Raw genomic sequence first — 21240 nt, 5'->3', positions numbered from 1 at the left:
ATTTTTTAACAAACTGCCTAAATATATCAAACATTGAAACAATTTATTAGGTGATCAAGTCCTACGGTAAAGTTTGTTACTTGTCAGATTGATGGAAAATAGCTACAAAAACTTTTATGCTTGTAAAAATTTTCAAAGTAATAAAGTTAACTAAGCAAAACTAATGTTTAAAGCTGAACATTACGTAAATTTTATTTAAAAATCCAGTTTATTGCGAAATTTAACAGAACAGATCCGGAAACATGCCGATCTCACAGGTGCTTCAGGTATATTTAGAGATTGCTAATTTCGCTAATACACGTCGGTTAAACCAGCGAACCAACCAAAAACCGGTTGGCGCAGATGAATTGATCGCCTAATTTGTTTAATCGAATATAAATATAACGGGCTTAAAGTTAAAGGTATTTTATAAGTATGGCTCAACGTGTCAGGATATTTAATGTTGGATATTTCTGTTAAATATATTTAATTAAATTGGAATTTCGTTGGAAGCAAGAGATGCTGCAGAATTGTAAACGACATACGAGTTTATTTTAGAATAAAACAGGCTTGATTCGAGCCTGATTTTATACTCAAACATTTGTGAAATTTACCTTAAATAAACCAACCTTTCGGGTCTAAATAAAGTTTCGTTTATAAAAATATTTTAGTTTCGGGACGCTTATAACTCTGCTGTGATTATCATTAATAAGTGACAAACTATCATTTCTTGTGAAGTAGATAAAATGCAAAAGATTTCCTTATTTAGAAGGAACATCGAAACTGGAAGGATTAAATCGCAAGGTATATTTGATTTCTATCTTGGTATTATCGGGTTGTGGCATTAGTAGCAGCGGTTGGTGGTAAAGCCTGCCTAAAGCGACGGCTCAAAAAGTTTAAAGTGGCTTTTCGACTTTTTAGTGCAAATAAATAAAAACTTTAGTGAGTCAGATATTGGTCGAAACGCGGCAGGAGAAATAACATTAAAATGCGACTGAATCCATAAACAGTTTGATTTAAACATTCTGATCTTACTAAATTGAGTTTCTCCTTTGACGGTTAAATATCAGGAAGAAAACAGTGATTTAAAAATACAAGTACTTCTTGAGGGACAAAAACATAACTGACAGAGTACTGGTGTATACAGAATACATTATGCAGACGTTTCAACAATCACTGTTGTCATTATAGTGCTGGTTGTCAATCGAGCCATAGGACACGGTATTTCAAGCACTTAGCACTTTTCCTTTCATGAAGTATTTTAAACACTGATTACAATCAAAACTGTCGGAAAAAATTTGAGCCTTTCTGCTCTATATATTTTGTTGCCAAATATTGTCGCTGCAAAATATGAAAAATCTTGGCAGTTTTACTTATGACTGAGATAATTTCCAAATTTGAACACAGCAATTCTAAATTTGAACACAGCTTTCGTCGTGTTGATCTAGATTTTTTTTGTTTCTTATTCTATGCGAAATAAAAAGTTGCATATGAAGTCGTTTCATGGTAAAAGTGCTGACAATGCAATTTAATTTCGAGTATTTCTGCCGCCACATCGGGTGTTAAATCACAAAATTATGTCAAACTTCAGCTCAAACCCTCACCTTAGCACACCTTCAATGCAAACCAGAAAAACAATTCACGCAAAGCATCTACATATTAAATACGTTCATCCTCTGCGTGGAAACAAACATGTCACATTCAGAGAAAAACACATCAGTCGTGCGTCCGGACGTTTAAGGTCAAGATGCCGGAGATAATTGCTCCGATCATCCGATCCGATAACAGGTCTGCTTGGGGAAGGGTTTAAACATTATCTTGTCATCAGTCACCCGATGTAGTAACGAACCCAAATCGGTTCTCACGCGTTAAATACATTCGTACCCATACATGTCTATACACCCCCAGCAGAATGTTAAACTGTCTATAAATGCGTCCAAACTTTGCCGTATATAACTTTGCTAAGTTTTCTCTCCCAAAGCGCATGTTTTCTCTAAACTACGCAACTGAATACTCACCATATCTTCAGTGCTCAATAAATCACTTGCTCCTTCTAAACTGGTGTGTGACTACACGTAAAAAGGAAAGGTATTTTGGCAACAATAAAATACTTTGAACACCAAATAAATGAAAACAACATATATTTTTACAAATCAAAACTTTCGTTGATAACCTATCTGCACAGAAATGGAATCCCCATTTACAACATAAGCTTAAAATTTAAATTTGCATGGGGAACTTTAAAATTATGTGATAATCTACCTAATGGCACTGGGACTTTTTGTTTCCGTTTAAGAGCAGTACAAGGTTTGATCTGCTATCAGCAAAGTTGCCGAAAAATTTTTACTTCTTGTTTTGAAACCTTAATACGAAGTTACCAAAGTAAACTCTACTGCTATTTTATCTATTCGTTTGTGGTAACTAACAACATTCAAACTGAATTCAAAGTCTGACGATGATTTTCACTATACGTCAAATTTAGCCACCAAGCCATTGACACGTCATTAATAAGCGACAATCACAATTATGAGGCAACAATCGCTTCCACGATTGTTAATTAGTTAACGAACGTTTTAATTGTTCTATCACTAAATTCAACATCTACTAAAACGTGGTTGTGACATAAGTTAAAAGTAAAATAACCGACTAAACCAGGGGTCACCAAACTACGGTCCACGGGCCAGATTCGGCCCTTGGTGTCATTTTATCAGACACGAAAACGTAGTACATTGAAGATGCGCAAACCTGCAAAATACATTCTAGTAACATTTTTACCTGTACTGACAGGACTACAACGCATAGGTTAAACCAAACGCGGTTTTACGTCACAGACAAAATCAAAGACTAGTATTTGTGTTCGAACAATTGCCTTTTTTGTTACTTGCGTTAGAGTAGTGGTTCTTAACCTTTTTATCCTTGCTGCACCCCTTTCCAATCACCAACCAATTTTCGCACCCCGCTGGGTTTCTATATTTATATATAATAGACCTAACCAACCTTAATGATTTAGCCTTTTTGCACCCCCTAGGAACAGTTCTCGCACCCCTGGTTAAGAACCCCTGCGATAGAGGAACATTAGTCAATCTATGAGACACTTACACAGTCATTAATTTACAATTTAACAGCAGAACCATCCGACTAGAACTAAGGTTGTGGAAAAGCCCATGGTCTTCCTGTCAAAACTGCCTCGCATGTCCAGTTTGAGAAAAGCTGCGTCAGGGCTTGTAGGCCATGCGGCTCTCGTGAGTGAATATTCAAATTATTTTAGTTATCTGGCCCGCTGTGAAAAAAAGTTTGGTGACTCCTGCATTTTGAGTCGGCTTTTAGATTTTTCATACAAAATCAATATTTGTTGCAAATCAAAACTTTTCTCGTTAACTTTCAAACTGATCTTGAGTTAGTGAAACAAATCGTAACCGACAAACAATGTCACGTGACTGTGTGTGTAATTGCGCCAAACAGAAAATAATCGCTGTAGCGAAAATGTGAGTGCAGATAAAGTGAGACATGCAAGTGAAGTCAGGCAAAAAAAATCAGAAAAAAGGCAAAATTTTGTGTAAAAAATAAAATGCGATCAGATAATTTTGTAAAAAGTGATGAAATGCAATAAGTATAGCGTTAGTGTCAGTTTTAACGAAAAATTGTGTTTTAGCTGCAATATGTTTTAGAATGTGTCAAACAAATTTGCTGTAATACAAACTAAAAAAGACTGAGTGAGTATGTTAACTTTGAATGTTGACTCAACACATAAAATTAACATAAACGCACAATGTAAAACATTGGAAATAAAATACACGCTTCAAACGCGCACAATGCTTTTACTGTACAAAGCCACGCTCCTCCTGCGCAACAGGGGGTTCCCCGAATCTTCCGACCCATTCTCACTTAGGGGTGTTCCCCGATCGATTGACGATTGAAATCGTAAGGAATAGAATCTAAGATTTTAAACAAACATAAAAGTTTTGATGAGACCTTATAGGTTGAAACAGTGTGCACTGTCTGCAGCTTATCATTTATTGGCTCTATGCTTTTGCATAAAAGTTTTAAGTACCATATTGCGCCGTGCAGAAAAGTGTACAATAAGGTCACATTGTCCTACGACGTAACTAAAGAGACATATTTTGATTGTGACGTCACCAACGGGTGATAGTGACGTAACAACTTACCGTTGCATCTGTACTTGAGGTTGGACCAGATGACGTTTTCCTGTGAGAAGCAGAAAACTCCCAATCTTCCTCCTCTCATGGAGTGATCAATTATTACTCCGGAATCCGCCGTCTGTTAACATTCAGTTAAGTTATATATGTAGGCGAGGTCGTAAACAGAGGGTTAGACATTAAAAAAACCCTACAACAACGTATATAGTATAATTTTTTCTAGCCTACGTCTTGGCATAGGTGGAAATGCTTGGGAAACTGGCTGCACTTCCAATAGGCCTGGCGTACTGTGACCTAATATGCTATTACACTTAAGAGTTGTTAGCATTATGTTTACCAACTAACACAGACGTTTATTACGATTATCTAAAAACGACAAAGAAAGAAAATCCACGATAAATCAGATCACTAAATAATTTTCATTTTTTCTAAACCAACCTGAAAGTCCGAGAATAATACAAATTAGCAATGAAATAACATCGACGCATCGAAATGTAATAAATTACGAACTTATGAACTTACCAGGCGACTTCCATCATACATCCTGAGTCTTATGTAACCGACAGACGGTCTGTGTTTAAGTTCCCATCTGTACGATGTTCTGTCTTGCCATCCGATGTCCAGGGGGTCTCGCCACAAGAGGCGCACTTGCTGGGGTGTGTCGCCCGATTCCCACAATGCATTGCGAAGTGATTCACCCGGACCAGTGCTCGATTTCACCGCCTGGTGGGGATAAAGATAACAGGATCAAAAAAATACATTTTTTGTTATTTTCTACCTAAGTTTATCTCGCTTGCTGAAGGAACACTTAGCGACACAATTGCACTGAAACAATCACCCTGGAAATCCTTAAAACGTTTGGAGTGCACAATTAGTGGATCATAGCTGAACCAATAGCAATGTTACAAGACGGGTGTGAATGAAAGACGGAACATTATAACCTTAATTTGCAAAAAATTACAGATTTTGTGCAATTTTTTGAGCTACAATTCCTTGAAGATTGATCAACAATCAAACCTAATTTAAATTAAAACTTTTCAAACCTGAAATGGAGACATTTTACGCACGTTTCAGCGAAAGTGTTGCAACACTCATTCTGATTTCATTGTAATTGCAACTTGCGCGGTTGTTGCATTTGGCCGGAACGTAACATACATATGTCACCTGTCACATTTTTATGTCATCTGTCACTGTTAATTACAGGTAAGATTGCAGTATGACGCATTTCGGCGGTTCGACCACCTGCGGTGTCACACCGCCGGAAACGTGGGAATTTTTGTGATAAATTTGTAAGTATTAATTTACTGAGGTGTGGCGGAATTCTAAACATTTAAAATTTCTCAGAGATTGTCGATGTGGGTGTTTATTTTTGTCTAAGTGGTATTGTCAAATCGTCATTTTTAAAGTATTTGAGCAAATACGTCGTGTATGCGATTTGTTTTGAGATTAAAGTTCTATTTTGAATTCTGCTAAAAATGTAAGTTGTTTGGTGCCTGAATTTGTTATATTTTTTGCTTGAAGTCATGACTTTAAACGAAAAGTCCTAAACTTTTAAAGGTAAGCTTCATCTTTTTTGTACTCAGTATTTCACAATTTTTATGGCAAAAATGTTTCGTGGAAGAACAATTTAAATTCCCACCTTTGCTGATTTGGAGAGCAGCCTTCATAATCCCCACGTTCTGGGTTATATTTATTCTAAAGAGACATCTTTGTGGCAAATTATCGTGATATGGTTTTGTGCTTATATTAAGTTCAGCCACACAAGGTTGTTCGTGCGGAGTTTAAAAAAAGCGGGAATAAAAAATGTGGGATAGAAAAATTTCGAACAATCTTAAATTGACATTAGCGGGTTTTAAACGTGAGTTGGATTAGACTTATACATAACAAACCGAGTATTTGTTTAAAATCTAAGTCTAGAGTTTAGAAGAAAAAAGTTATTAATGGTTTTTGTTTGCACGACTATACTGTGTAATTAATAAAATTGTTTAAAAATGTTCTCTTCTTAACACACACCACGTTGTCAGTAAATTTGTTTTGGGATTTTCCTGATGTAACACTTTACATTCTTTTCGAATGTTTAATAGGCGTACACTAATGCCCGATGTAACCTATATCGAAATCACCTGGATAATATATTAAGTCAACTAACAATTGTTTTTAAATTAAAAAAAAGAATTATCTAATTTTATTTCTGAGTTGAAATTTCAAATAGACAAGTGCATTTTAATTATTTGTTGTGTCAAAAATCTTCGTTGCTGATCGTACCTTATTTTTTTTATTTGTTTACTTAAGTGTATTCCTACCCACACAGAAATATATATATAACTAAAAATTTGTACAAAACACATTTTTTTAGAGGAAAACCGAATATAAAAATCCAACACCAAACTTTATGCACTTGGTCTGTTAAATTTAATAAAATAAACAAGCAATTTTCGGCCACCCAAAAGGTTTTTTGCACAACATATTATACAAAAACCAATTTGCATCGAACGACTTTCAAACCCGCGTCAGCAAATTTGCATCATAAGTCTATTTGAACATTAATCGGATTTTGCCGATTTATGCACAGCGTGATTCAGGTACACCTGGTTCAAGTTTACGACAAAGTAGAGGCAAAATAATTTCTGGAAAGGCAAGCAAGTATGTAGAAATGCTTGTCAACTATGACTTGAAGTTTTTGGCAGAAAATTTGTGGCATTCCTTCACGTGTTTCGCTTCCGAGAAAGTCTAACAATATCTGAACCGCGAAATGCTGTCAGTTGATGTTTATATAAACATTTCATGCGGTATCATGTTGCTCGTAAAAACATCAAATGTGTTGTTACGTGGTTAAATTACTTTTATTTAATTTGATTTGAACGCTCTGTTCTGTCCTTTTCTTCTGTATTGTTTTTTTTAGAATCTATAATCTTTTTTAGCTAAAAGTAATAAACAAAAAATGCAAAATAAAAAAAATAAAAGTTAAAAAATGTTAAATTTGTTTGTAAAATAGGATTTCCTGCAGAAAATGAAACGTCAGCTAGCCCTCTGCAAAAACTTCAAGTTGTGGTTGCGACTGCTAAACAGAAATTTTTAAACTTTAAATCCTATAAAGTTCGACATTTGACTACTGTTATTGTGACGTGACAATCCCACGCACTCCCAGCTTGCACTTTTGCTTTTGGCGCCGCGCGTTTTTTGATTGACAGCTTGTTTACTGGTCCGTGTGGGGAAATCCCCCTTTCATATCGAAACGTGACGGATTAATAAGATTTTTATGTTGCAAGTCACGGATTAGCGGAGATTACGTGCAGAGGATGGTTTTATCGGGGAATTTTTACTACTTTTTGAAGCATTTGCATTTTTTGTTGGTTGCAGCGAATCAACTGCGGCACAATTGCGTTGGAAAAGTCTTTTTCGAGGGCTTTGTCTCACTTTATTGCAAAAGTGAGTATAAAAAGTTTTTGAATATCTCCAAAAATGCCGTAAGCACGTAAACTTTCTATACTGTACTTAAAATATTCTTACTTTGTTTAATTCTTACTGGTTTGTAACAGTTACAATTGGTTGTTTACAACCCAAAGATCGTATTTCGAAGTGGCAATTTACATGTTTTGCAAAAGGACAAAAGCGGCACATACGGATAGAAATCATACAAACCTTGAGTTGAATTCCCGGGTACGCAACGGCGCGGAACGGTGAAGCGTGCCAGTAAGTTTGTTTCGATTGTTTCCACATCACAGTGTAGAAACTACTGCTGTCCTGGAGAAGCAAGTGAGTGTTAAAATATATCCAATACATTTCACACCATCGTAATTATGTCACAATGAACTCTAACCTTATACCAACCCCTAAAAATTATATCAACTGTGAAAGACTTGTAGGTCGGCCAGGGTTTATAATTTTGAATAAAACAAATTCAATTCGGGCCTGACTTCACACTTGGTGTAAGTTTGTCGCAATTTCATTTGTTTTCGGGGTTTAATTTTTAAAACATCGGGTTTCGGGTTTGTACTTTTCGATTTAGACTCGCTTATACTTTTGGTTTACCTGGCATAATTGCGCTCGACAAAAACAGGTAATCTTTGATGTTGTTTAGGTTGACGCCTTAATAATTTTGATTTTTTAGTCCCAAGCTAATTTTGTTTTTTGCCATTTTTACGAAAAACATTTTTAAATCAGTTTCAAATAAATTTCACCTGGTATCCGAATATAAATCCGGCATAATCGTCATCAGTCACTGTGTTGACGTAAAAAGTTCCCGTAAAATCGACCCCATTGAAAGCTGTGTGTCCAATCGCTAAACCGGGATCACTGTTCATCGTCTGCACGATCTCACGTCCCTGTGTGGAAAGCGTAAAAGTATCGGTGAGTACATAAAAAACTATTTGTCTTTTATGTCCTTGTAAAAGATGTGTTAAAGCATTCACACAAATACATATATATCTTTAACAAAAAAATACATTGGCATGACAACAAGTGGTTTGTTTACTTTTTTAAGAAGTCCTTTCATAGGATACGTAAAATTATACACAAGCACATTAACGCAACCACAAGAAGGGTAAGGTCCTGATTACGATATCACGCACAAACGTTGTTGCGGTTGACCGAACGAAGCTCGTTCGAAACCCACTTAGCACTGGAAACATATACAGTCATTTCACAAACACCGCAGCAGTTTTCAAATACACAGAACAAGGAAGAACACATATGGGTCTTATGGATGCTTTTGTTGCTTTACAAGACCTTTGAATTTTGAGATGAGCTATTAACTTGATCTAGGAGTTTTGTATTGGACGTCAAAAATTCGGTTAATTAAAAACAAAATCTTCAGAAAAAAGATTAACTTGTTAAAACGGTTTGGCTGACTGCTAAGAACATGTTTATCAACTTTACAAGGACCGTTCTATGCATAGGGTCTAAAAAACGATTTGTCTACTTTATGCTGTCTACTTTAAATGTTGAACATGTTTTCCACTATGCATTTTTCTTCACAGCACAAACCTGGTTCTGAACCATCCATTGCGGGTCGATCTGTGCGTCACCTAGTGGATCAAGTATAACGGTCTGATAAGTTCGGAAGTCGGTTTGATGGACTTCGGCGTTTTCTGGACAAACATCGAATCTGTCTGGAACTCGATCGTAGTCGAAATCGTCCTCGCAAACATCTCCGACTCCATCCACTGTAGAAAAAATGCCAGATAGAAACTTCTTCGTTTCAATATTCAACCAACACTGTTTGACAAAGTTTCGAGAAAATTCCAACGTTTATAGTATAAGGGTACAACTCAGATATCAGCTTGACCAAAATGCGAGGGAGTTCTAATATAATGATTTTACATGTGTGTATGATGTAGTCGTGTAATAAAACATTTTTTGGTAAACTTGTAAACTGTGTAACACGGAGAAATTTTTTAAATAGGAAAATAGGTTCGTATTTAAATCGTACGTGTCAATATCCAGCCACTGTTCGACAGAAATTTGAGAAAATTTCAATGATCTTATATGGAGATAGTACAGTGATACAGCAAGAAAACGCACCAGTAGGTGAACATCAAGTAGTCAAATAGGAAAAGTTTTTTGTCCCGTCCAGAACTTTTTTAAATTTCTAAGGTCACATTATCAAAGTGACATTGTCACAAAACACCAGGGCGAATCATCAGATGGTTACAGACCTTACAACCTAGCGACAGTTGCATATGTCAGAAGAATGGTTAAACCAAAGGTTTCACTTGCAGAAGATTTCATGCTAATTAATTATCAACCACCAAAATTGAATATCAGCAGCTTAATTTTAAACTCACAGTTTGCATCGACTTGATCGGCATTCGCAACCAACCGACAATTGTCAGGTCCAGGAGGTCGAACATCCGGGATACCATCTCCGTCATCGTCGTCGTCACAATCGTCGCCTGGCAACCAAAAATTTTCATAACATATCTGCAACAGCCTTGATGTAAAACTTGTCATGTCAGGTCAAGTTCAAAAGCCAGAAATTAAATCGTCTCGAAATAGAAATATTTACATGAAAAGTTTAATGCACGAGTTTTTATTGCTCGCAAAACTTGTCCTATTAACATAATTAGCAAGATAAGCGCGTAAGCAACACGTAACAATGTTGAATTCAAATTTCAAATACAAGGGAGAAATGAAACAACTGTTTAAACTTTGTTTCAACTGCTTACAAAATGCTTGCTATAATATTTGTTTAATGTATACAAACTGACTGTTGTGGTTTTGATTAAATTGCTATTTATAACTATGTTTAGTGTGCCCATTGCAAAAATGTCGGCTTGTAGGTTATCTAAAGAATATGTTATTTACGGTTAAATCGATTTAAATTAAAGACCAGATGTAGGTTACCATTTAATTCAAAGTCAAACGGTGGCCCGCATAACCGTAATGTTCTATAGTAACATTTTTCCGCGCCACAAATTTTAATTTTATGTTGACCGCACCCGCCTAGATTGCAATCTCGGGAAATCTCGCAAGATTTTGCCGCCTTATCTGCACGCGATGTCGGCGGAATGCGGTCGCTGACGTCGGGCCACACCTTAAAAGTTAAACACCTGGTGTCAGCCGTGAAACGACACGTATGAGATGAAGTTTCTTGCAGAGTGGCAAACCACAAGCAAACTGACTGACGCAAGTTTCGCGCACAAACTGATTATTTGTGACAAAACAATCCCACTTTGTGACGCAAACTTGGTTTCTTTTTGCGCTTTCTAAATTCAAACTTGAAATAAGATGTTTTTGAACGCAATTTTAGTTTGTGACGGGCCGCGTTTGCAGCATGCTGTTGAGTTAGTAGTTTTAAGTAAATTAAATATTTGCGTCAAAATTTTGCAATTTAATACCCAAAAAATATTTTTTTGATGTCTAAAAACGGACAAACAAAATGTTCTTTTAAATCGTTGATGTTTCAAGTGTTGCGTTGAAAACATAAAGATCTTACCCATTCCGTCGTTGTCGGTATCAAGCTGTGAGGTATTGATGACGTGAGGACAATTGTCTTGGTTGTCTTGGATACCGTCGCCGTCTTTGTCCTACGTCACATAAAAAATTATTGCATAGCAACTGATGTAGAGGATGAAACATGCGTCATAGTTGACAAACAAAGAGACAAAAAATAAACAGACAAAGAGAAAAAAATATACGTAAACAAAAAAAAGGAAAAAAAGTGGTTATCTAAACCAGGGCTTCCCAAACTTTTTTGATCGCGACCCCTTTTAATCTCTTTAAATTTTTCGCGACCCTTCACGGATAATATGATAAACAGTGCGAAAAAAACGTTTGTTGTATTTATTGAAACGCCGAATTCGAGCGAAAACTAAAAACAACCAACCGGTACTCGGAGTCTACTACTTTACACGTTCAAACACCGATAACTTTTACGTGCTTTAGCCTTAGTTTCTGACAGATTGTTTTGCAAATAGGCACTTGTCACAATTTCTTCGTGTGGTTTGAACGTTTGCTGTGCGTCGAGAACATATGCATGTTCGTAAAGGACGATTTACCGGTAGAGCTACTAACACCATAACGCAAATGACAACCAAAGTCGATTTGGTTATATCTCCAAACAGCTCACGGTTAGGGCTATTAGGGTCGGGGTAAGGTATTTGCACTTAAAATTCAATAAAACTAACCCCAAAAATTAGTTACTAATGCAAAAATTTTAAAAACTTATTTCCCAAACCAACCCATTTATAGCCGCTAAATAAAAAAATCAGCTTTTTACGCCCCCTAATCGACTTTGGTTGTCATTTGCGTTATGGTGTTAGTAGCTCTACCCGATTTACCGAGTCGGCAAGTTTCACAACGATTTAGGTTCTAAGTAATTTGTTAGGGCGGAAAATAAACTAATAGCAATTCAAGTTTCAGATCATGTATTGTTGACACCTAAACTGAGCTCACCTTGAACCAAGTTTTTGCCGTTGCAGTGCTTTGCAAACGGATATTAAACACTGCTTAAAAGTCGTAAATTTATTGCCTATTTTTTATTAGAGAAAGTTATTGCGCCAAACAATGCTTAAACGTTTGTAACTCTATATGTCACGTTTATGCTGCATTAAAATGCCTGTGTATTTCAAAACAATTGCAATTGTTGCGTTTCAACCGACGTCTGCTCGATCAATGGCGTCACTACAGCGCGTTTGCGCTTGGCTGAAAACGTTTCAAAACCGACGTAACTTGAACAAAGATGCGATTTTGACGTTATACAAAGATAAAGGCCAGGGGTGTGCGGCACCCTCACACCCCGTACTCTGCGCCAGTGTATTGATTACTTTTTGCACAAATTGGTACAGCTCTCTGCGACCCCTCAAGTTTGTTAAGCGACCCCTTCCGGGGTCGCGACCCCCAGTTTGGGAAGCCCTGATCTAAACAAAATCCGCTAGACTACTTTGAGTGACAGATGAAAAATGAAAGCAGGCAGACAGAAAAACAAAACAAACAAACAAATTAAGACAGATTAAATGGACCAACCATACAGAAAGAAATAGTTAGTTCAGATATATTATCACCATGTTGTTGTCGCAAAGAAAAAAACGACGCACAAACAGATATAAACAGTTCGTTAGACAGAAAAAAAACAGACCGAAAGAAACAGACAAACAGACAGAATTACCATGTTATTGTCGCATTGTTCTCCAAGCATATCATCGTCGGAGTCTATCTGATGTGGGTTCGGTACAGCAGGACAATTATCACAAACATCACCAACCCCATCACCATCTCCATCGTCCTGACCTGGGTTGGGAATCTTTGGGCAGTTGTCGCTGCGATTTTCAACACCTGAATATGAATGAAATAAGTTGTGACTTTAAAGGTGCAATCATGACTTGGAATTACACAATCTGCAATAAAAATCTGGGTTCGGGTTCGGAAACAGCAGTTTTGTTTGACTGCTTAAACAGTGTTCTTGCGTAGTATACAACCTGTCATACAAATTGACTTTCTCGGGAAAATTCAACTCGTCTTCAACACAACAAACAAGCAATATGGCACAAACCCTTGCCTATACGTATCTTTATCGCAGTAATATATTGGAATAAAATCTTATTTTAATGAAAACATAGCGACCCAAATAGACTTAAAAAGTGACATGCTTTATGACTAAAACGTTTCGGCAAATGCCCATGTCATAATCAGTGATATGAAGCATTTTTTAAGAATAGTAATAGTTTGTAAGCTAAACTTGCTTCAAATTTTTGTAAAACAACAATCATTGGCAATGGACGTAACAAAAGTGTTGTTAAGAAAAAGGCAATTAATCCGTACCGTCCCCGTCAAGATCCGTGTCACAGGCGTCACCGTCCGCGTCATTATCAACATTTGATTGGTCGAAGTTTGAAACTGTGTCGCAGTTGTCACATGCATCTCCTATACTGTCTGAATCTGAGTTGCGCTGGTCGGTGTTGGGAACATAAGGGCAGTTGTCCTGGTAACGCACAAAGATTTAAATATTTTCAACCCCATAAGTTCTGCTGTAGTTGGTTCAAATCCCACGACAAACGGCAACTTTTTAGTTTACGCGTTTGTCGTACGAAAATAGTTTGATTCTGCTTAGACAGCCGTCCCGTAAAAAAACTGGTACAGTTCACATGTACATACAAATTGATTTCATACGTTGTAATTGAAATCGTGCGTTTTTTTTTGTACAAAAACAAACACAGTCATGGGTCCGAATCCTACCACAAACTAGTTTACCTCTTGCTTTATGAAAATACTAATTAATGGTAATGCACATTAAGTTACAATGAGATTGCAGCAGAGATACGAGTTGCACTCGTTTACATGAAAACTCACATATAGATTGAGGATTCCATCATTATCCGAATCTTCGTCGCAAGCATCACCGATTTCATCTGAATCCGCATCTTCTTGTCCACTGTTGGGAGTTGATGGACAATTATCCTGGAAGTAAAAGAACCAGGAGTTGATGAGATAGCACAAGCAGAATCTGATGCTCTCGTTTACAATGTGATAGTTGGCATACTTAAATCCTAAACAGTGAGATTATTCTTGAGATGACCATAACGTCATACTTGGATCAGCCCTGAAGCGTCTATGCAGACCAGCGATTACGGCACACTTATATATAAATCACAGTACGCCATCCGGCTAATTCGGTATGCTACAAACACCTACAAACAAGTAAAATATTCCTTAAAAACGTTTGCTTAAAAAATCTTGGCACCTTTTTGCAGTTGGGTTCAGTGCATGGCAGAGCTACATCCGGGTAACCATCCAAATCGCTGTCCTCCCCGCACATGTAACCGTTTCCCGCCCAACCAATGCTGCACTGTGGGGAAATAAACAAGGTTACGTCACAGGTCGGATCGCTGACGTCACTATATGACATCACGAATATGTTAGTTGTAAAGTCAGCAATGCATTGTGGGTAAAAAACACGTTTACGTCACAAGTTAGAAGTCGCTCAAATTCTGAACTGTATTGACGATGACGTCACTATGATTTTACACGTTAATACAGCAATGCATTATGGGTAAAAAAAATAGCACACCGTCAATTACAATAAATAAAACTCCAATTTTGGCATTTTTAAGCAATATAACACTCTAAATTTACTTGCAAACAAGAACAAACTATAGAGCATGCATTTTTCAAATTACTTGATATGACGTGACAAAGGCGTAAGTTACCTCACAGATGGCGATTCTTCTCTGCATTCTGCACTGAGCGTTAGGGTGGCAGGTTTGCTGGAATCCAAGACCGGGGTTTCCACAAGATTGGATTGGATGACATCCAACCGACGGGTTTCCATAGTAACCGGGCAAACATCCGCCGCATTCGTACGAACCCTGCAAAAAGGAGATTGCCCATGTTTCAGTTATCGAAAAGTTCTCGGTATATTTTAACAGTAACATGCTTGGTTTGGGACACTGCAGCTCCTGCTTTGAGGCTATTTTTCAACAATGCACCGACCCATAAGCTACTTGTATTTGATAAATAAACTGGGTAACTTTATTGGTTATTAAGTAATAAAGACTGATCCTTTAGATTTTTAACCTTACAATGTTTGCGTTATTTGTTTCTGAAGAACAAAGGTCGAATTTCAAAACTACTGTTGACTTCTCACCTCATTATTGAGACAAACTGTGTTATTGGGACAAGCTCCATTATCCGTAGAGCACTCGTCAATGTCAGCACAAACTTGTCTGAAAATCAGCAAATAACATTAATATGTAACAAACCGAAGTTATATACATACACCGAACCTAATTAAATGTTTTAAAAGCAACTAATAACATTTATGTATCACTTGCATCAGCACTGAAGCGTTCATGCACGGTACTCTCATGTAGGATCATACTTAAGGCATTTATGTGGCAGAACTTAGCAAACCCTTGCCCGGAGTGGGATTTAAACCCACGAACTAGAGGTTGAAATATCTTTTTGTCAGGTTATGTTAATCTTGTGCTTACTTGTTGGATCTCGCATATTCGATTCCCACGCCCTCCACGCCGTCTCCTGAGAACCCGGAAGGACATTCGGAACAATGATATCCGGGTTCGGAATTCCCACACTCGGTCAAAGGTGAACAAGGGTCAGCTTCGGAACACTGAAGTTTAAAACATTAAAGTTTGGGAAAGTGGTAAAATATTGTTGTACATGTTTTTTGATATTATAAACTGCAAACGTATTAGACCGAGAGGATATAATTTTCTTTATGACACCTTTTAAGTTTAAAAATACTTGATTAGCCACGTCTGCACGCCGGTCAAGTTGTGAAAGTTTTAAAACTTTTATATGCAAGCACTGATAAACCTCTTGTTTGCATTTGTCTGTTTTGCCAAAAATCTACTTTTGATAGAAGAATGTTGGAGATATTAACGCTGGGACTAGAACCACTAACCAATGGACTTTACCTCATTAATATCCCTACACTGCCTTCCATCGCCCCGCATTCCTATTGGACAAGGTCCGCACGTGATTTCACGGTCGATTGACAACGAACACGTGGTCGGGTAGAAACATGGATTGTTGACGTCACAAGAGGAAGGAGGTGAAACGTTCCCTTCAAGACCTGCAACGAGAAATTTCGAATCAAATTAATAAATAACTTTATTAAAAAAACTGCCAGATAACTTGTGTATTGTCCATGCTTTTTTTCAGATGTTTCAACAAACGCTGCTGTACTTGTCATTACAAAATATCAATGAAGTGAAAATCACGCTTTAGAGAAAACGAAATGTTATAAGATATGAACGGAATTAATAATAAGAACAAAAACCGAAAAGTTAAAATCAGTAAAGACCAGAAACTTTTATTTTTGTTTATTTTGCATTTTTAGCAAAAGTGAAAACCTGATTGCAGGGGGGCAAGGGCAACAATGTAAAAAGTTATTTTAATGCAAAATGTTACTGTAGTATTTGGACATCAGTTAGCATAACAATGGTGTTATGAAACTAATAGGGGTTAAAGTTAAACACTCTCACCAATTGCATTTTTGGGCGCACAGGGTTTATTGTAAACAATTTTAAACTAAAATATTCTTCTTTTCCGTATTTTATCTAACAAACATTTTAAATCCAGTTTCTCACCACAAGCGTGACATCTCATCATTGTGTTTCGCAATTCCTCAGTTTCCTCCGACAGTTGGCGCAAATCCCGCTTTAACTGCGACATCAAGCGGGTGAATTGCATCAATTGTGCCGTCATAATACTCACTGCGTCATTGTCAGTTCCCACAACAGAGGCCGAAGCTGAAACTGTTCACTTAGGTTTTAATTTGCAACTCAAAATCAAAACCACAATAGTGAGCACCAACAATGGAATTTAAAGTCCGTTTGTTTTAATGTTCAAAACAGAAAAAAAACTCTGTTATGATTTCAGCTGATTTAGCACATGATAGTAGGTTCGCAAACCGTGATAAACGTAAAGATCTTTTGTCTTTTATTCTATTTTCTCTGTACCAGATACAACTGCTGCGTTTTTTACCGTTGATCTCCCCACCCCCCCTGTTTATTATTTTAGCGCATTTTCAACCCCTAGGTTTTCGCAGCTGTGTCCTGTGTTTCCGTGTCACATTACAAAAATGTGTACTACGTTCAAGTGCATGGGAACAAAATAGAATAAAAATTGCAGAAACAATATTTGTGACATGGTTGTTCTATTTCATTATTGTACATTTAAAGAAGGGGATATATCGTACGTAAAGCCCTCACCGGTGCTTGTGCCTCCGCTTTTATAATTCTTACAGCCGCTTCGGTATAGCACATGTTGTACATTTGTCAGGTAGCGAAGGTATAAGGTCGTGACGGTCAGATGAAGGTTGTTGGGATCGCCGATGCTGATCTGCAGGGGCAAAACTTGAAAGTTAGACAATGAAAAACTACAGTTTTACTTTAAAACAATATACCGTAAAACAGATTGAAAAGTTTTTTTAAAACTTTGGCGTCAGGACAAATACTTGGACAATAAAGTGAAGTATTAGGTAAATCATTTATTATTTTTTGTGTAACTTCATGGCGTATGCCACCTATCTCATTTGTTTACTTTTTTGGAAGTTAATTATGGCGCTAATTCAGTGATTGCCAAACGCGCCCCCCCACAACTTATTTTGCGGCTCGTACCAGACCACAGAAAACCACAAAAGACTGCTATTTTATCTTTAAGGATAATAATCTTTAGTGATTTTCTGAGGTCGCGTTTTTTGCGGTTCTCTACACATAAAAAACTACCATTTAGCCGGGACAATAAAAAAGTTTGAGAGCCACTGCCAATTGAAGGGCTGAGATTTGAATCTAGTATATAGAATTTTAAAATATTATATAAACTGATTTAAAGTACCCACTTTGGTAAGTGCAATCTTATTGTATGTTATAAAAAATAATTGTAATTGCTGCAAAAAACGCCTAAAAAGTAGCGATGTGACGTTAATTAAGAGTAAAGTAAAGGAACGAACTTTTGCGCCGTTTGAAAGTGACGAAAAAGCGTCCCTCAGTCCAGAGACATCCGCGGTTCTGTCCACCAGGAAACAATCAACGTAGAGTTTTAAGCTTGGATAAGATGGAGGTTTCTCATTTCGGGAGAAAAAGTCAAGAGCCAAAGTGTGGTTTCCGATCCCAGACACACCCACATCGGGAAATTTTGCCACTGTGTGTCCGCCTTGCGCATTCATGAACTTCACAACCACTGCAAGTTTAACAAAACATTTTTTAAATCAAAAGAGGCCTAATCGCATATCCATTTTGTTGAAAAATTATTCATTGTCTGTTAAATCAGATATTATACCTATTAATTGCAAAATAAACTTTTTGTATGTTAACTGTGTATGTTAATAAAACGAATATATGTATTATATCACTTATTGGTCTTGGCTACATGTGTTTGCACTCTCAAGGCATTTACAGTAAACATCGGTTAAACTGGATCTTCGCATAATTCGGACAAAACGAATGATTACAAATGATTTGTTACGTGGTAAGGCTTTAACTAATCGGCATCGGTCAATTTTTTTGGTTCAATCGGGTCCGGATTATCCGTGGTTTAATGCAGTAGGTCAGGGGTGGCCAACCCGCGGCTCGCGAGCCACATGCGGCTCTTTGCCTGGTTTTATGCAGCTCTTACGTTGTTGTGGAAGTTTAGGGACACTGTGGATATTTTGATTAGTTTGTGGCGATCTGGTACAAAAATCGTTAAATTTGAAGTAAAGCTATAACAATTTTGCTCTTGAACAAACTTACTATCGGTTTATGACGACAAATATTCAATTGTTAAACAATGAATAATTGCGGACTGTTTCGTACAATGCGAATGAGACACAAAGCAACAGCAATATTTACAACAACTTGTTCCAAAATAAATAACGTTTCAGTCCATTGTTTTTCGGGTTATGACGAACGTTATGGTTTATGGGCTCTGGGTCTTGAATTGAATTGAGCGATTGTTGGTGTTGAATGCACTAGTGACGTCGCAATAAATTTAGTTTCGCTGCTTTGCATTTTTGTAAAACTCGACGCATAAGTTTGGGGAGCATTAGTTGAAAATGTCACAAAGTCTGGCTAAGCACAAGTCTCTGAGTGTAAGGAATTAGGGACGAGGAAATGAAGATATGTGTCCATGTCTATGATGCGGCTCTTTGTGGTAACACAGTAAAAAAATTGGCTCTTAGGCTTTGACCGGTTGGCCACCCCTGCAGTAGGTTGTTTTCTAACAAGAAAATATTTTTTCACCTGTGTCAGTGTTAGTGTTTACCAGCACTTCGAAGGGCGTAATGGAATCAGTTTCTTGGGAACTCTCCAGCCTAAAAATACTCGATACACCACGACGTCTGTTGGTCTGGGAAAAATAAAAGGTTTATAAACTGATCAGGTGTATAAAAGACTGGTTGGTTGTTAAATGTGGTGACGGATTGTAGATCTACTGTGATACTGTTAACATATTCAACTTATGTAAAAAAAGGGCTTCATGTAAATGACAACAATTTTGTTTATTTGTGTCAATCATTTCAGACTGGGGGTAAGAAACACTTCAAAAATGCTTAAAGAATAAGAAAGCCTCAAGTTTAGAAACCACTTCACAAGGCTAAATAACATTGTGGCACACTTGTCGAGTCCTTAATTTAAAATAAGTTTACGGGTTCTGTTTTTTCTAAGGTAGATCAAAAACAGTAAATTTAAAAAACGTTTTCGCCTGGTGTGTTTTACCTGAATGTCAAAAGTGATGAAGAAACGGGCCCATTTATTAAAAGCCACGACAAGATCATCAGCTATTTCCAGGTTGGCAGAGACTGATGACTTCGCATCAAAAAGGTCGATGACTAAAAAATTTGTATAATAACATAATGGTGACAAATATCCCGTTTTCATGGTGGTTCGTCAAATTGCCTAAATTACACGGAAAAGGTATAATTGCCCATGTTCAAAAACAGTCACTGCGTTAATTTGCATTTATTTTTAGTCAAGGTTACTGATTAGCACTGTGGACAAGCCACGTGGCAAAACATAGGGCCATAACAACTCACATTTGTTTCTTGGTGGAATTACGAATCCGCTTGCAAGTCCAAATATCATTGAAACAATAAAACAACAGCAGGTCTCTGAAGTCGTCCTCATTTTCAACAGGCCGATTATATTACTACATCAAATTTCACAATTTCCTTTCTTCGACCTGCAAACAACAATACAAGTAGTACTGGAAAATCTCAAAAAACAAGTTCACATTAATTCTTTAATAAGAATACAAAGTTCTGTCGGTCGGTTCGGTTTTTCCAAGGACCTCAAGCATGATTTTGATTGATAAATGAAAAACAAAACATCAATTTATTTTGAATAGCCATACCAAGACAGTATTTTTCAGCCACGGAACACAGTACACACTACACATTAAAACAATTTACTTGTTATTTCACAGCGAGTCTTTACTATTACACAACAATAAATAAGCAAAATCACGATAAAACATTCAAACTGGTGATACTAGATAATTATTTTCATGAAAGATAAGCAACTTACGCCGGTGAGAAATGGGCTACTAGTCAAACCAGCGAATTTCTAGCGGAACACCTAACGATCTTTCACGGAACACCGGTTTAAAAACACTATACTAAGGCACGGAGATATCTTGCAAATGCTGTCGTTGCAAACCAACTAAAATCTGAAAACGCCTTATCGAATGTTAAGTGTCTAAAACGAACGAAAAAGCCAGCAAACAACCCTGGTAAAAAGCTGATCGGTGTCGATAAAAAACAGGCCCTTCTGTCTAAACACCTGCTTGTAATCAGTCAACAAATGATTAAGGGCGCTGACAGACAATCTCTAGCTTACTTGGTTCCCGCAAATATTTGTTGCAACTTTCAGAGCTCAGAGAACGCAAAACAACCATTCAAGTTGCATCTAAACAGAGAATGAATTCCACTAATCAAAAGCCATTGTGAACCGCCATTGTTTGTTTGTGATGCATAAACGGTTTGGTGTTAATTGCTGGCGTAATGTTGTGCAAATCTATTAGGCTTATTTAATTGCCACTGCAATTTGCAAGTTTTCCTTTACAAAAAGCAGACAAACAACTGAACCTTGTCGGAAATGATTTTTTGTTTTCTTCGCAGCACAAAAATCGTTTTATACTTTATGGTTGACAAATGTTGGAAATGCAT

General features: G+C 37.0%; 1 protein-coding gene across 2 annotated transcripts; it reads right to left on the bottom strand.

The window, feature by feature from the left end:
- Window positions 1–3408: 3408 nt before the first annotated feature.
- Window positions 3409–20741, bottom strand: LOC145232341 (cartilage oligomeric matrix protein-like). Of its 2 annotated transcripts, XM_080096940.1 has the most exons (23): window positions 20600–20741; window positions 20110–20255; window positions 19793–19905; window positions 19319–19424; window positions 18049–18278; window positions 17309–17438; window positions 16685–16852; window positions 16010–16167; window positions 15566–15702; window positions 15220–15298; window positions 14783–14941; window positions 14317–14421; window positions 13926–14033; window positions 13398–13557; window positions 12745–12911; window positions 11074–11164; window positions 9923–10030; window positions 9123–9301; window positions 8318–8461; window positions 7779–7880; window positions 4659–4859; window positions 4146–4257; window positions 3409–3914 (listed from the first exon to the last, which is right to left on the bottom strand). In XM_080096940.1, the coding sequence occupies exons 2-23, from the start codon at window positions 20198–20200 to the stop codon at window positions 3865–3867; spliced, it is 2898 nt and encodes a 965-aa protein (XP_079953066.1). In that variant the 5' UTR covers window positions 20201–20255; window positions 20600–20741; the 3' UTR covers window positions 3409–3864. The 2 variants fall into 2 exon arrangements, with proteins under 2 accessions (XP_079953066.1, XP_079953065.1); XM_080096939.1 differs by lacking the exon at window positions 3409–3914 and having other exon boundaries at window positions 3964–4257.
- Between the last annotated feature and the right edge of the window lie 499 nt (window positions 20742–21240).

This window comes from Phallusia mammillata, chromosome 6 (genome assembly GCF_965637545.1).
Source record: "Phallusia mammillata chromosome 6, kaPhaMamm4.hap1.1, whole genome shotgun sequence".
Classification (NCBI taxonomy): domain Eukaryota; kingdom Metazoa; phylum Chordata; class Ascidiacea; order Phlebobranchia; family Ascidiidae; genus Phallusia; species Phallusia mammillata.
This window is presented reverse-complemented; position numbering and strand designations above follow the sequence as displayed.